Source organism: Biomphalaria glabrata, chromosome 4, assembly GCF_947242115.1.
Source record: "Biomphalaria glabrata chromosome 4, xgBioGlab47.1, whole genome shotgun sequence".
NCBI classification, from domain to species: Eukaryota; Metazoa; Mollusca; class Gastropoda; family Planorbidae; genus Biomphalaria; species Biomphalaria glabrata.
The window spans coordinates 2,202,501-2,219,764 of NC_074714.1; the positions used below are offsets into that span (position 1 = coordinate 2,202,501).

A 17,264-nucleotide genomic window follows, 5' to 3' on the forward strand; every position below is an offset into this window, starting at 1 on the left:
TGGCCAGATCTAGCACATCTTTTCTTTCTGATCTATCCTGGGCTTTACATCTCTATGCCCAAATTTTTAGCTGTTGTAGATCTACCTCTACATCTTCATAGAATAAACAAAGTCCATCTTCCTTTATGTATTTTCTTTATCGCTTTATTGGGTATACCAGTCAAAATATGTTTTGATCTATATAATAACTTAGAAGATCCCCCCCCCCCACAGACACTAAGTTGTAATGGTGCAATGACACGATGGGTTCTTTGCGCCCTGGCCCATGACTAATCAGGGCCCACAGGAGCTATTGAAAATAGTCATTTGTAGCTTCTAGGTACTCATATTAAATGTAAGGACTCTATTGCCGGAACACAAACTTTGGATGTTTTTTTTTACAAAGCTTATATTAACTCACTCTCTCTGTCTGTCTGTCTGATAAAATTTTGGACAAATAATTTCTCACACTTCCCATTCTCGGATCAAGTTAAGACTTTACACTATTATATATTGTCGAAGACAATACGCGAATCAATAAAAAAAATCAACCAATTATTTAATTAAATAGTGGATTTTTAATTAGTTATTTCAAAAAGGAAAGTATATCCTACAGTATTGAGGGATATTCTCATTAGAGAAGCTTGGTATTTTTTAAAAGTATTTTGTTTTTATTCGCTTGTTTGTCAATGTATTGATTCATACAAAATGCCGGGATTTGTTTTTGTTATACCTTTCCGGGGTATTGAGTGGTAAAGAGCTTGGCTTCCGAACCGAGGAATCGCGGTATAGAGTCTCGGTGAAACCTGAGATTCGAACTTTAGGATATTTAGGACCCATTGAGTCCACACAACTGTAATGGCTACATGACATTTGTTAAGGGAACGTAAAGGCGGTTGGACGTTGTGCTGGTCACATGACACCCTGTTTGCTTTTACCTTCAAGTTTATTGAGGAGAATGGGGAAATGGGGGTGGGGGAGGTATCACCATTTTCTTTAATCCATACGAACCCTAATGTTGCTACGCCACTGAACCCTACTTCTTCCTAGTTCCCCAACACATTGTCACTATATGCCACAGAGTCCTCAATGATACGCCCATTTTTTTCTAATGATCAGATTGCACGGCTACGCATCGGGCCAAAGCAGACAATCCAGGGGCGTTTCAAGTGTTTCATAATGGCGAATGGTGGTCACAGCTCTGCCAGGAAGGACTGATCTGGAACCAGACGTTGTGCCGGTGTGAATACCCTCATGGGCGTAGACCTGAAAGAGAGTGCAGGTACGCCTCTGTCTTTTCACATCTACGTATCCATTTACTATCTTATCTTATCTTATAAGCTACTGACGTAACTTCAAAAGATAGACCTAAAAGAGAGTGCAGGTACGCCTCTGTCTTTTCATATCTACATATCCATTTACTATCTTCCTTCTTCCCTAGTGCTATTAGAGCATGGAATGGGTTGCCTGAGCTTGCCAGGAAAACCAGTGACTTGGCAGAATTTAAGTCATTGGTTAACATGCATGACTGAATGCATGACGCGTAGGACGTAATCATCTTCTTTTTTGAAGTAACGTCTGTATTATGTAAGATAAGATAAGATACATTCTACGCGTATCCATGTGTCAATCTAGTCATGCAGGCTAGTCAGTGACTATCTGCCAAGTCGTTGATTTTCCTGGCCGATTTAGGCAACACATTCCCTGGAAAGGGGGATCACTTCTGCTAGTTGGTACTGGCTTATGGAATAAGGAATCTGCCTTTATCTTTGTGTATTTCTGAGTATATTATTAGCATTAAGTAATAAGTTAATTATTTAGTCTTAATTAATTATATTTTACAAAGAAAAATTGAATTAAATCTTGCAGTATTAAAAGATATGGTAGTTATTAAGCATTTTTTCCCCTTGTATAAGCTTTTTTTTATATAGGATTTTTGAAAATTAAGTTGTTAGCAATTTTGAAAGACACTTATACATTCTGCTATGAAATGGGCATGAAATCTAAAATACATTAGATAGTTACATTCTACTAGATTAAAGATTGAATTATCAATGCTACAGAAGTTAGACCATGTTTTTAAAATTAGTTTTGATGCTATCTTTTTGAAAACACATTCCATACCATTCTAACACACCATTGTAACACACCAAACTAGCACACTTAACTAAAACCAAACCTAGATTTTAAACTTACACACCAAACTAACACACCAAACTGTGACCCGTCTAAAACACATCAAACTGTTACCAGTATAAAACACATCAAACTGTTACCAGTCTAAAACACATCAAACTGTTACCAGTCTAAAACACATCAAATTAACCCACCAAGCTGTGACCAGTCTAAAACACATCAAACTAACACACCAAACCTAGACCTCAAACTTACACGCCGATCCAACTTGGAGTCTTCAAATGCAATAACTAAAAAAAAAAATTCTTGTGTGTTCCACTTCTCTAGGGAGTATCGCGCTCTGTCCACTGAACCCTCTGGCCAGTACGAACAATTTGTCAATGGCAACTGGATACGGCGTGATTGTTCTCTGGCCGTGGCTGGACTTGTCTGGGACCAGGAGACATGCCAGTGTGTCTGGGGTCCGAGGAGTAAAGAGATGATTACTGGACAAGGTACCTATTAAACCTTCTTGTGTTCTAGCTTCTTCTTTGAATCTGTCTGTCAAGGTTATCTTTACTTCTCTCCCACAGCGACATGGTAGATGTTTAAAGTTACGTGCTTTGGAGCTGCGAAAACAAAGTATCCATAAAAATATTTACCTTTAGGAGCTAGATTACTCAACTCAACTCATCCTAAATCCAGATTTAAGAAAGCCCAAGCATCGATCGGGACCTGAAGTCAAGAATTTTCAGTTCCGATAACAGTAGAACGTATCATTCAGTATTATCTTATACTCATGTGACTAAAGAGGCCAATCTTAATACGCGACAGCTTTTATAGATCATGTGGATTTATCCAGTACCAACTATTGGTGTCGATTTTAAAGAGCTTCAGGATTACTCAACTCAACTCATCCTAAATCAGCGGTTCTCAACCTTTTAAGCTCGGCGACTCCTTTTTTAGAATCCCCTACTCGGCCGCGACCCCCCCCCCCCCTTCTCCTCCCACACACAGCAAAGAAGAATAGACAAAAACAATCCATATTTTCGATGGTCTTAGGCAACCCCTGGCAAATCGTCAATCGACCCCCAAGTGGGTCGCGATCCACAGGTTGAGAACCCTGTCCTAAATCTAGATTTAAGAAAGCCCAAGCATTGATCGGATCTGAAGTCAAGAATTTTAAGTTCCGATAACAGTAGAACGTATCATTCAGTATTATCTTATACTCATGTGACTAAAGAGGCCAATCTTAATACGCGACAGCTGTGACGGGTTGAGCGTCTGTAATCGCCAGACGCTCAAGTATTTTCATCCTTCTTTCTACTTCCGGTGTGTATGTCGTCAGCAATCCAGGACCTTTCTTTTATAGATCATGTGGATTTATCCAGTACCAACTATTGGTGTCGATTTTTAAAGAGCTTCAAGTCGAGTATACCTTTAATATTGTCCAATTATCATTCGTCAAGATTTATACACCATCGTTTGTACTGCCCACATTTAATCGTTTCCACATCATCCTTTGTACATCATTTACCAGACATGATTAGCTCTTCAACATTGTTTACCAGTCATCTTTAGCGATTCATAGTTTACCAACAGCATCATTATTAGCACTTCATCATGCACCAGTCATCGTTAGCACCTCACCACTTACAATCATCGTTAGCTTGTTATCTTATACCAATCATCTTTAGCACTTCATCATTTACTAATGATCATTATCATTTCTTCATTTACCAATCATCATTAGCACTTCATTATTTACCAATCATCATTAGCACTTCATTATTTACCAATCATCATTAGCACTTCATTATTTACCAATCATCTTTAGCACTTCATCATTTACTAATGATCATTATTATTTCTTCATTTACCAATCATCATAAGCACTTCATTATTTACCAATCATCATTAGCACTTCATTATTTACCAATCATCGTTAGCACTTTACATTAGCGCTTCATCATTTAACAATCTTCATTATCATTTCATCATTTACAATTATCATTAGCACTTTATCATTAACCAATCATCGTAAGAACTTCAGCATTTACCAATCATTACATTACAATTACACTATTTAGCAATCAGTATTAACACATGAGTTCTTATTTTCCCCCAGGAGTGACTCCGTGCGATATTATGCTGAACATGACCTTTGAGGACGGAATCAAGGACAGTGGTAAAGGTTCTTTCGTGGAGATCGGAAGGGGCCCCGCTGTACCCATCTACAACTTGGATCCCCAGGACGCCGTGGACGGTAGCCGGGCAGCGTTCTTCAGCGAGACAGCTCTGAATGTTTGGTACTTTGCAGGTATGCGCCTTCCCATCATTTCTGAGTTCAATGTCGCTAGCAATGAGATGGATTTTTTTTTAATTCAAATTTTTTAATAGTTTTTTTTTGTTTAGTACTTGAATGGAGTGTTTATTTGTGTGTATAATTATCAATAATTAAGGAATCAATAAATCAATGTTTAAAATGAAGCAAACGGTTCAACATGGTGTAATATAATAATCAAATATTTAAAAATCAACTTTTAGAATTATTCTTTAAAACTTTAAAAAACATCTTTAATCAGCTTTAAATAATCAAATTTTAGAATAATAGAATAATTAGTATGACTTTTGAGGATAACATCTTAGGATGACGTCTTATTCTGACGCCTTATGATGACGTCTCAGGATAATTTTATATTAACATCTCAAGATGACATTTTAGTATGACGTCTTATGATAGCTTTTCACTGACTTCTTAGACATCAATACCTGTTACTTTCGTTTTAAAAACAGACTACTTTTTTTTTTTTTGTTAACAGAAACGGAGGCGTTGTCGCAGTTGTGAAATATTTTGAAAAGTTATAATCTACTGGGTTAATTCCTTGATAGTTATTGACCCTTGGTTAGTTAAAAATATAATTTAGGCTTTCGTAATCTTCCGTCAACTCTGGACTTGCCTCTATCTGCAGTACATTTTGTAATAAAGAGGAACACTCTTATCTCACAACATAAATACATTTAATTGGTTTTTCTGTGATGGTCGATTACGTAACACAAGTTTTTGCTGACAAAAAAAAAAGTAAAAATGCGAAATGATTTGTTTCCGTACAGGAAATGAGATGGGAACATCGCTGAGGGTGGAGTTCCGGTTCAAGATGGCCAACGACCCTAGCAACCGAGACAAGTATCAGATTTTTATCTCTAACGGGTGCAACGTCTCGAACCCTGGCTACACCACACCCTCACTGGCCATCGGCTACCGGCCTGCTGACCAATCCTACCTTCTGGCTTTTGAGACGTCCAGTGCAAGAAAAGCGATCGTCTGCACTAAACGCTTGGTAAGTTCTTTCGAAGTTCATTGAATCTCAAGAGGAAAAGAGGACAAAAATGTATATAATAAATAGAAGTTTAAAACACTTGATTTCTAACGTCCTAACGTCCCAAGTTTCTTATTTAAGCTTTCTAACGTCCCAACTTCTTAACTATCTAATTTCCTAACGTCCCAATGTTCCAATGTCCTAACGTCCCAACTTCTTACCTACCTAATTTCCTAACGTCCGAATGTTCCAATGTCCTAACGTAGCCTACTAAATTATTAACTGCCTAATTTGCTAACGTCCGAATGTTCCAATGTCCTAACGTAGCCTACTAAATTATTAACTGCCTAATTTGCTAACGTCCGAATGTTCCAATGTCCTAACGTCCCAACTTCTTAACTTTCTTCCTAACTTTATAACGTCCAGAACTCCTAACGTTCTGTTCCGAAGTTCCACTGATATGGGGTACGTGTGTGGGTGTATGTGTGTGTGTTTCCATGGTGACGATGGGAAGAGGTTAGCGATTGGTTGTGAATGATGCAAGACCAACGGCATTGTGATCAGTGGTCTTAGATAGGGGAGACGACTCCATATTTCCAGACTGAAAAGACGTGTCATTGTAGTGAGTTAGATTTTGTTCGGAATATCATTTTAATATTATTACGAAAGACTGCTTAATTTATTTTATCTCAGGTTGAATTTGTTTTTATTGTAATATAAAAGTTCTATTTAGTTTTGTTCACAAAAAAGTTATTTAAGTTATTTCAAGCTTTATAAGTTAAGATCATAGACATACATAAATATAGACTGGAAAAAGGAAGTAACTTCATGTAACTTGAAAACGTGTATATCTATTGTATTCGGATTTCCGAATTATGAAAAATTGCATGATCTTCATTCTTAGAGTTTAAACAAAACTACACTGCCTCCTTATTTACAATATATATAGGTGTGTGGCTGAAATAGATATGAATACTTAACTTTTATACTGCTCATAAATACTTTATAATAAAGTACACAAAATTTCAAGTCACAATTTTTCGTTTCATAAAACTCTTTAATTGGTCAGTCTATATTTATTTATGTCTATGGTTAAGATATAATACGCCTACAGCGGTTTAGTTGTCTACCAGCAGTTTGTGGCTACAGGTCTACTACTGACAACAACATCCACATTTTTGTCGTGTGACACTGGGTAAAGGAATGGTAATTGGTTTCTAAAATACCAGTTTAACTTTGGCACATGGTCAATAATCCTGAAATGTCCAACCTTTGACCAGCGTGTCATATCCGCTTCAAACAATAAACAACGAAGCCGTGGAGGGATAGATTCCATAAGACTCAACGATTTTTATATATCGTTATGCAGCCCATGACATGAGTGTTAGAAATCTATATGGCCCCATGTCGATAAAGATTGGCCACCCATACTCTCACCATACATTTAGCTTGAGTCAAAAATGTCTAGATCTATATCATTCATACGCCTTTTCCTAATTTTCTCAGGGTGCATACAGTTGGCATACAGTCTCGTTGATCTATGAAGATGGTACTCTGTTACTACGTGTAGACGACCAACCTTGCATCATCTCTCAAGACTTCACAGGTACGTGGAGATGGATACATAATGTGGTGGCATGTGTGTTAGAAAACCTCTATCCAATGGATTATACATATATAATTTACATAAACGATTTACCAAATTGCATTAGTTCAGGAACAAAAGTCAGATTATTCGCAGACGATTGCATAATATATAGAACAATAAAAACAACACAAGATACGGAAATTTTACAAAGAGAATTAGATGAATTACAGAAATGAGAATCAAATTGGAGCATGTCTTTCCACCCAGAAAAATGTCAGTTGTTAAGAGTAACAAAAAAACTAAAACAAATTAATTCCACTTATCTTATTCATGGTAAACCAGTAACACAGACTAAAAACGCAAAATATCTAGGTATTATAATAAAGGAAAAACTGTCATGGAATCCACATATTGATGAAACTATCAAAAAATCAAACAAAGCATTGGGGTTTATTAAAAGAGATTTCTATAAATCAAATAACAACATAAAACTAAAATGTTATTTAACCTTGGTTAGGTCAATAATAGAATATGCACCCTTATTAGGGACCCCTCAACTCAAGAAAACATTAAAAAACTGGAACAGACACAAAATAGAGCAGTGATATTTATAACAAACGAATCTTCACATTTGACTAAAGTAACACCTTTAGTAAAATCACTTAATTTAGAAGCTTCAGGAAAGAAGACTCAAAAGTAAAGTAGCATTTATACATAAAACATAATATATTATGTATACATAATCTTCAAATACAAAACAAAATTTAATAAAATACTCAGAAAGACACAACGATAAAGGCACATTCCTCGTCCCATATGCTAGGACAAATATGTACAAATACTCCTACTTCGCTAGTGCTATTAGAGCATGGAATGGGTTGCCTGAGCTAGACAGGAAAACCAGTAATATGGCAGAATTTAAGTCATTGTTTATTACGCATGCCTGAATTCATGACGCATAGGACGTAATCATCTTCTTTTTTGAAGTAACGTCAGTACTATATAAGATAAGATAGGATAAAGGTTAGAAGAGTGGAACCGTAACAAACATAAAATTTCCAACCACTGTCTTTCTGTCCAAAAAAAAAACACCTCTCTTTCTATCTAGCTATACGAACCTTCGTATGTAGAAAAAGAACGGTCTATAACTCTGTAGCAGTCTCCCTTTAAGTTCCTGTTAATATAGGCTTTGTTTATTTTGAAAGTATATTTTTTAAACATATTTTTCTTGATAGTCTTTTCAATCTTAATGTTAACAATGCCAAACTAATCACTTACCTTACAGTTTTCAAAATATAAGTTAAAGACCTGCAGTTTTATTCCTATTAAATAATATTACGTAAATAATAAATATATATAAATGATTTAGAGTTTTAAAATAAGTAAATGGTTGCACTAATGTTCGAATCACATCATAAAATTTAGAGTGCTAGGATTAACATAAGCGAAACATGCAAGAGACTGTCCGAAATAAAATTGGAAAGTTGGTTTACTTAAAACGTGCGTGTATGTGTGTGTTTCTATGGTGACGGTGGGAAGAGGTTTGGGGATTGGTTGTGAATGATACAACGTAGGTAGCCATGCCTCCTTGTTAGGTAGCCAAGCCTCTTTGTTAGGTAGCCAAGCCCCTTTGTTAGGTAGCCAAGCCTCTTTGTTAGGTAGCCAAGTCTCTTTGTTAGGTAGCCAAGCCTCTTCGTTAGGTAGCCAAGCCTGAAGCCAAACCTCTTTGTTTGGTAGCCGAGCCCCTTTGTTAGGTAGCCAAGCCCCTTTGTTAGGTAGCCAAGCCCCTTTGTTAGGTACCCAAGCCCCTTTGTTAGGTAGCCAAGCCCCTTTGTTAGGTAGCCAAGCCTCTTTGTTAGGTAGCCAAGCCTCTTTGTTAGGTAGCCAAGCCTCTTTGTTAGGTAGCCAAGCCCTTTGTTAGGTAGCCAAGCTCTTTGTTAGGTAGCCAAGCCTCATCGTTAGGTAGCCAAGCCTGTAGCCAAGCCTCTTTGTTTGGTAGCCGATCCCCTTTGTTTGGTAGCCGATCCCCTTTGCTAGGTAGCCAAGCCTCTTTGTTAGGTAGCCAAGCCTCTTTGTTAGGTAGTCAAGCCTCTTTGTTAGGTAGCCAAGCCCTTTTATGTAGCCAAGCCAAGTTCAAGCGTACTTAGCCTTTCAGCCACACATCCCATCATCTTCTGTTTTGTCTTTTGTTTTTTTGATCTTATAAAATTGAACCTTTCCAGGTGTTATCACAATGTATATCTATCTTTATTAGGTCCAATTCAGAAAACACCATGCCCGCTGACCATCGGAGCTGACCCTCTGGAGAGACAGTCCATGTACAAAGGCTACTTTGATAATGTGAGTCCGACCTTTGTATTCGATTACATTTTAACTCTTAGATACATAACAATGCGGAATCATCTTTTGTGACCTAATGTTGCTTGCCAGCTTAACTCTTTCTCTCCGTAATTATTTACCACATTCTAGTGGAATCAACGTTGGTATCGTCAGTTCGGGGGAGAAAGAGTTAAGGGAAATATCTCAGTGATGCTGATCACTGGCCTATAGAAGGTGATGGAGGTTGGTGCAAAAAACAAGGGAAACACTGGCGATGAAGCGTGACGGTCATTTTGACCCCCATAGGAGCACAGAGCTCTCATCGGACTGGGGTTTTTTCACCTCATTTGGGCCCGTGTCCACCCTGCTATCTTTACTTTTTGTTCTACTGGTCTCCATATTGGCTTTCTCTTAGTTCCGTCCCCTGCGTGTTCCAGCCCAGAGCCACCTATGCATTATTTCCCCTTGTTCTTAGTATTGTAAGACCAACCCAGACCCATTTGATAAACTTGAAATTATTGTCTTTGATACGCACTATATGGTATATAAAGGTGTTTTTGTTTTTTACAATTCCTCTTTTCAGCTTGCAAATGCTTCATCGGTTAAAAAAAATAGCAAAAAAAAAAAAAAAAAAAAAATTAAAACCGTCTCTATTTTCTTCAGAATTTGACAGTTTATGTAAATCTTTGAATTACTAGCTAATTGGCCACACTAGTAAAACTCCTGTTTGACCGTTATGAATTTTTCCCAAACAACTTAAAAATTAATTTGGTTTGGAAGTCTAGACAGCCTATAGCTTGAACACATTGTACGTCAGCGGGTAATCCCGCATGTATTCATTGATGAGTTTAATTTATAAAAAGGCGTTCAGAACAATTTGCTCACCATTTTCTAAGTCTGGAACTATAGGCCTATCATTAGAATTTTATATACTCTGAGTTAGACTTCAACATTCACTTAACCAAGATTTTTTTGTCGTGAGGCGTGGGGGTGGTGGTGGTGGGGTTGTAATTTGATGGGGTAAAAATTTTCAATTATTTTCTCATCTATCACTTATTTGTTATTAAGAGCAAAATAATCATTCATAAGGCGATACGAATTTTCTTTTCTTTGTTGAAGTGCACATTATAGAAAATATTTTAGGAATCTTGAAATATTTAAAAAGTTATTTTTCTTTTCATTTTTTTCCCTATTTACAGCTTCTGGTGGCCAGATATTGCAGACGCTTTATTGACAGTGACCCATCGGAGGGGGAGAAAAAGGGCCCCATGCCGGTGGAGACAGCCCCGAACGTTCTTCTCGGGGGCCCTGAGGACAAAGGCTACCCTGATCGCAACCTACCACAGAGCAAATCTCCGAATGACCTGCGCCGAGGACTTTCCGAGACCAAGCACATTCAGGTTGTGGGCCAGAAAACGTTTGACAACTCTTTAGAAAATAGAAACAGTGGTGCCGGAGTTGGTTCCCTTGGTCAGGTGACCCCGTTGCTCAGCGACGCGTACAAGTCATTAATCACGAGTGTAGTCAATCCCCTGTCCCCTAACGTTAGTAACGGTGCACCGAGTATTTCAAAACCTATTTCTGACCAAAACGTGCAGCCGTACAAAAACACTATGCATAGCAGAAACGGTGGTGACGACAAATTAAGTCAAGGGACACTACTGAAAAGCGACATGGGCCTCAACATAAATAATAGGAAAAAAGGTCAGACAAAAGTTACACCATCAAAGTTATCTCCCTCAGAAGACGCTGATAGCAGCACTGACTTCAAAGCCGACGAGATTCCACCAAAAGATAGGTCATACGATTTAACAAAGCCCAGTTTGAACGGTGCAAGAACCATTGGCGATAAGAATAAGGAAGCTTTCTCGAATGCTCTTCCAGCGTCTGATAAACTGGACATGTCCGACATAGGCGTGTTCTCTAATGAGCAAAATGTTAATAGTAAAAAATTCAGGGACTCTAACAAAAGACAAGATGAGGAACCCGACGCTAACAAAGACGTCGCTTTTACCGAAGCAGATTCACAAAACCTAAAAGGCGTTTCACAGGTAGTCGACTTATCAAAAGGTAGACTAGAAAACAGTAACAGAGGGGTAGAGTACCAGAAAATGACAGAAGCTAAAAGAATCAATCAGGGTGAAAATAATCGCCAAGTTAGCCAAGGAAAGGTATCAAACTTGAGTTATGATCAAGGCGAAGGTCAAGGACCAGCTTTTCATAAAATCCTTGACGTAACCGATGACATCAGCGACAGTCAAACCGAGGCTGCTTATCACAAGGTGGTTGCTAGTAATGATGGCAATGCCAATAACGCCAATAACAATCCCAAAATACAACTCTCTACCCCGAGCATTAAAAATAAGGGAACGAACCCTAGTTTGTTTTCTCACAAAAACCTGCAAATTCCAGACGAAGGCAGTCATCAGTTGAACACACAGGACACCGAGAATCCGTTAGATGAAATCAGGCAAAACCTAGCTACTGTGCTCAGGGAACCCCAGGGCAACCACGAAACAAGAAGGCCAAAGTTCAAGCCTCAAGCAGTCGACCAGGACGATTATGATGTCCCAGTGCAAGAGTTTCCGAAAGAAAAGGTCGAAATCGTCTCAGAGAGTTATAGCAACTCAAGGAAAGCTGCGAACAGTAATGGACAAGACAATCAAAACTTTCAACATGGCTTCCAACCAACGTTCAATAAAAACTACAAGTCCCATGATGCAGTAGAGCAGACAAGTAAAGCCTTTCGGGGAAGTAACTCTGACAGAAGACATTCCTCTAAACAGCACAGTGATAAAGGGGAAAACAGGGGTGACAACCGCAAGGGGAATAAAGGTGCCAGCGAAAGCGTCGTCATTCAAACTAACATGATGCCAAAACATAAAATTCTGAGCCAAAACGGAAATTCGGGAGTGTCCGTAGAGTCTACAGCCCCTCGAAGCCAATTCGACAGAAATATACATTCTCCAAAAAGCGATTCACTTGACAATGTCCAGGCAAACGACTTCTCCAACGAGGACCTAACATCAACAGAAAACATATCTAACTTACCGACCAACCCATTAGAAGAAAATCAAAATGCAAATTATAATCTCAAACCAAAATTAAAGAAGCACGATTCCGATCAAACAATCGGGGATATCAAGTCACAGGGTGAGAATCCTTCCGAAACGAATTCTAAGAACAAAGATTATTCAGATTATATAACACTATTAAGGCCAAACGATGACATAACTGAAGACGATGCAGAGACTCTAAGAGCAACAGAACTACAAAGGGATAGATCAAATGTTAAACAAAAAGCTTTGGTAAATGGACCCAAGAAACTCTCAGATCCATATCACCGAAAGGAAAGTGGAAGATCTAGAACTAGCACGCAAACACCTGATTACGAAGAATTGAAAGGCTCGGGTCAAGAAAAAGACACCATTAAATCAGAGACGAGTAGTGCAGATGCCGACTCTGATCAGCAGACGATATACCATAAGTTTGTCCCCGTGGTAGCCATCAATCCAGCAGCACCAGGTCAGAACGTGACTGGGAAGAATGCTTGGAAGCCGAGTGGTATTCTGGTGAAGGGACGCCCAAAGGGCGGAAAGAGAAAGCCTGCCTGGTACGACAAAGGAGCCAGCACTGCTGCAGACAAAGCCGAAGTCCAGGGAGAAGACGCCGGCGCTACCTCAGAGGAGATTGACAACTTGGCTTTTAGTGGGGATCCCCAGCAAGAGAAATATGACGTCATCAACCGTGACGGCGAAGAGAATGAGGGCAGAAGGCTGAGTCAAAGCGGCAGCAATCAGCTGATCAGTGCTCAAAGGAAGTCAGATGGAATGTTAGAATCAGCGAGTCAAACCGACCGCAATGACCAGGGGGTCTACAGCAATGATAAAACTAGCCAACGTATTAACGTCTTTGCCATGCAGGGAAATAAAGCAAGACAGAACAGTCAGAACGAACAAAGTGTTCGAAACGAACATGACAATCAAAATAACAATAACGAACAGTTTATTCAGAAAAATGCGAACAGAAAGAACCACAATATTGACCAGAGCGGACAGTACCATCGAAATGCGCCCAATAAGCTAAACAATCAAAACAGGCCAATCGATCAAAGTGGACAGTCTAATAAAAATGACCACAATGGACTATACAACACTGACCAAACTGGACAGTCTATAAAAATTAACCCCAATGGACAACACATTCAAGGTAAACAAATCGGACTCGCTAGAAAAACTAGTCGCAATAGGCCATCTAGTCCAAATAATCATAGCCAGCAATATAACCAAAACAATGCAAATCAGGACACCGATCAAAACCAACATCTTTCCGAAAACGACCAAATCGAAGAGAATGATGATAGCCAACTTGGCAAACCTGACCACCATCGACAGTATGGCCAAAATAAAAACGACGACCGGGCAATCACTGAGGAACGAAATGCCCAAAACAAGCAATATATTCCAAACAAGGAAACAAGCACTGATACAAAAATTGAACCCAGAAAAACTGTTGATGACCTTGAAGCCAGTAGTAAAACCAGTAACTATTATAATCATAAATACAACATTAGTCACTACTCCCACGTAGCTCTGGCTAACAAGAAACAAGAACCTGATAAATCTCCAAACGCTTATAATGAGCCAAGTTCGATTATAAAAGACAAGAACAATAACCCTGATAGAAAAAGCCAACAAATTCCCAAGTCCCCAGCGGAGTTACCCCACATGCGATACAACGTCAACGCCATGCGGTATCGGAAATTAAAAAACCCCGGTTTTGAGCAAACAGTTTCTTCCACCGACGATACCGATACTTCTTTAAAAGAAAACTCCGCCGATTTCATTTCATCTCAACGCGGAAAAGATGGTATCGATACTCAGGACTATGATTTCCCAGAAGGTATCAACCACAATCAGTTTGAAGATTTGGATTTGACGAAATCTTTAACGAAAGCTGACACAAAGAGAATAAATAGAGACAAACTAGATGGCAACGAGGAGGCACACATTTCGTCACAGCCGTATCACACCACGGAAATAGTCCACGGAAACGCCAACACGTCACCGACCGCGGAAGGAGATGCTAACAAACAAATCGACCAACCGAACAATCAGCAAATCTTTGAAGCCCCCCAAAAATGGAAATCAAAATTGGATTCTTCCAAATCCGAAGTTAGCACGGAGCCCAGCGTCCCCGTTAAAGCCGGCCCGGCGACGAGTAATTCAGAAAGGCATCTCGCCTTGGAGACAAATTCGGATGAGGAATTTTCAGACTTTTCCGACGACTCTTCCAGCTGGTTAGATGCCGAGAACAGACATCTTTCCCCAATTCACGACAAAACGGCTAGCGACGAAAACGCAGACCCCGTTTCGCCTCCAGTACGCCACATGGTCGTAGACGTAAACAAAAGCTTACAGGAAGACTGACTTTTATTGATGACTGAAGAGAGATAACCCAATATATTTTAATGCACACATGAGTTCTTTCCCCTTACTCCCACTCTACAGATTGCTGAACCAAACTTCTTATGGTTTCACTTGTAACGGCACTCTCTCTCCTCCAGTATATCTTTTTGTCATTAGAGTTTGTTCCGAAAAAAAAAATGAACTTGTTACAAATTGTCATTTTTAAAAGTAAATAATCTTTCCCTTTTAAAGCACACTAAACCACTGGTAGCAGCCCTTTACCTAAGTGTCTAGCATTTGAGTCATTTTAAGATACGCATTTTAGGAGGGGAAAAAACACAACATTATTGAAGATTTTCATACATGGCGACGAAACTAAAAATAGCAACGTTTTTGGCGTATCCGGTGTAAAAAAAATAGAGGGAAATATTGTGGAGCTAGGCTTTTGAAAAGGTTTATGGTCATTTTTGTGCATTTTTTAGCACACCAAAACAATATGTTTAAGGCTCTTCCGTTTGTAGCACAAAATAATTTTAATATAGAGGGAGAATGACTTTTATTTTAGGTCTTTAAAACTTATTTTAAAACATTAACAACTAACTTTAATTCAAGAGATTTGATATGAACATTAATACACTAGGTAACACACATTGTAAAAATTATAATTCGATTTTTTTTATTGGCAACAATGCAGTTCAATTTAGCGACCTTGACATTCTTAATAAGTTTATAGTGAAGATCTCCAATAGCCTAAGCAATGTACTTGCGGGTATCGACATATAAGCGTTGAGTTCAGATATTTTAATAGCGAACTTTCTTTTACACATTATAGCTTTTTGAAAAATGCATGTCTCGTTTAATACTTGGAAGAACAGATGGTGTCTGTCAGTCTGTCACTTACAGCGCGATGATTGTACTAATACATTAGAACAAAAAATGTCAAGCAGAGTTCAGGAACACTTTCCCTTTTTACTAACAATGTTATGAACAAAAACTTCCTTCCCCCCCCCCAAAAAAAAACAACAACAACAACAAACAAACAACAACAACAACAAAAAAAAAAACAAAAAAACAAGAAGAATAAAAAAAAAAAAACAACTAAAGATGAGAAAAGGTCTCTATACACTTTGCTTTGTACCTTTGCACTTTATCAATGTTCTGACATGAAAATATGCATTTATATTATGCCTGTTCTAAAACAGTCATTTTATTAATAAAAACTTAAAGGTGTACCCATTTTTTATTACTGCAGATTGTAGATGGTAACTCTTAATTTCATAGAGATACAAATATACTCGTAGCCTAATTCGTTTTATACTCAGTTCCCGTGAAACATTTTGTTTGTAAGCAACAAATTAGGTCATTGTCACGCCTCTTTTTTATAGTGTGGCTAGACTGACACTAGACCATATAATGTACACATTTAGTTGTTAACAAATCTAAAGTCTATCTTCACATTTTTTTTGTCACTGCGTTGTTTACACAACAATTGTTTATCTGATCTGAGGAGGTCACAAGTGTACACCCCCACATCGAAATGTCAGACACCGATTTCAGTTAATTAAGGTTTTATATTAATATTTGACTGTTATGTGTATACACCTATTGGTCTCTATGTATATAATTGTAGATCTCTATGTTAATATCTATAGATCTCTCTACATATATCTATAGCTCTCTATGTATATATCTATAGATCACTGTGTATACACATAGAGATCTCTATGGATATACCTATAGATCTCTATGGATATATCTATAGATCACTGTGTATACACATAGAGATCTTTATGGATATACCTATAGATCTCTATGGATATATATATAGATCACTGTGTATACACATAGAGATCTCTATGGATATACCTATAGATCTCTATGGATATATCTATAGATCACTGTGTATATACATATAGATCTCTATGGATATACCTATAGATCATTGTGTACATACATATATATCTCTATGGATATACCTATAGATCTCTATGTATATATCTATAGATCACTGTGTATATATCTATAGATCTTTGCAACTACCTACAACTCTCTAAGACCAATTTTATTTCTCTTTTCATCCTCTAGCCCACCCACGGCTAGGAGTCCGGAGGGGGCCCTCCCCGCGAATGCTAGGACAATGATACGGGGGAGTGCGGGGTGCTGCTTTGACATAAGTCTGCCACAGTAGGAGGAACGATTTTTTTTCGAAACTGGTTGATGTAGTCCATAGTTTATTTTATTGACGATGGAGCGGTCAGACCACCATGATTGACCAGTACTTGATTTATGTATGCACTCAATGTGAAGGGTATTGATAAGGTTTTGTTGATGTAAATTTTTTTTTTATACTGTAAAACATGAAAATTGAATACACATTTCTAATGCCGATGTGAACAAATTGTGAAATAATAAATATACATTTAAACACGAATGCATTTATTCAAATTTTGAAAAGCTAATTTTAAGAGTTCAATATTTGTGTGTGTGTTGTCCATTGGATTAGACCATTATTTCCAATTATATGTCCATTATATC

The 17,264-nt window shown here is 38.1% G+C and overlaps 1 protein-coding gene across 3 annotated transcripts in view; it reads left to right on the plus strand.

The window, feature by feature from the left end:
* The window catches only part of LOC106056129 (uncharacterized), a 24,475-nt gene extending 7,315 nt beyond the window's left edge, over positions 1–17,160 (plus strand). For 2 of the 3 annotated variants that reach the window (XM_056027355.1, XM_056027354.1), the window contains exons 3-9: positions 1,099–1,261; positions 2,443–2,609; positions 4,223–4,414; positions 5,209–5,435; positions 6,921–7,020; positions 9,257–9,342; positions 10,521–17,160. In XM_056027355.1, coding sequence (XP_055883330.1) covers positions 1,099–1,261; positions 2,443–2,609; positions 4,223–4,414; positions 5,209–5,435; positions 6,921–7,020; positions 9,257–9,342; positions 10,521–14,750 — 5,165 coding nt within the window. In that variant the 3' untranslated portion in view covers positions 14,751–17,160. The remainder of the gene's footprint in view (positions 1–1,098; positions 1,262–2,442; positions 2,610–4,222; positions 4,415–5,208; positions 5,436–6,920; positions 7,021–9,256; positions 9,343–10,520) is intronic. The other variant, XM_056027356.1, reaches the window with a different exon arrangement.
* Positions 17,161–17,264: the final 104 nt, after the last annotated feature.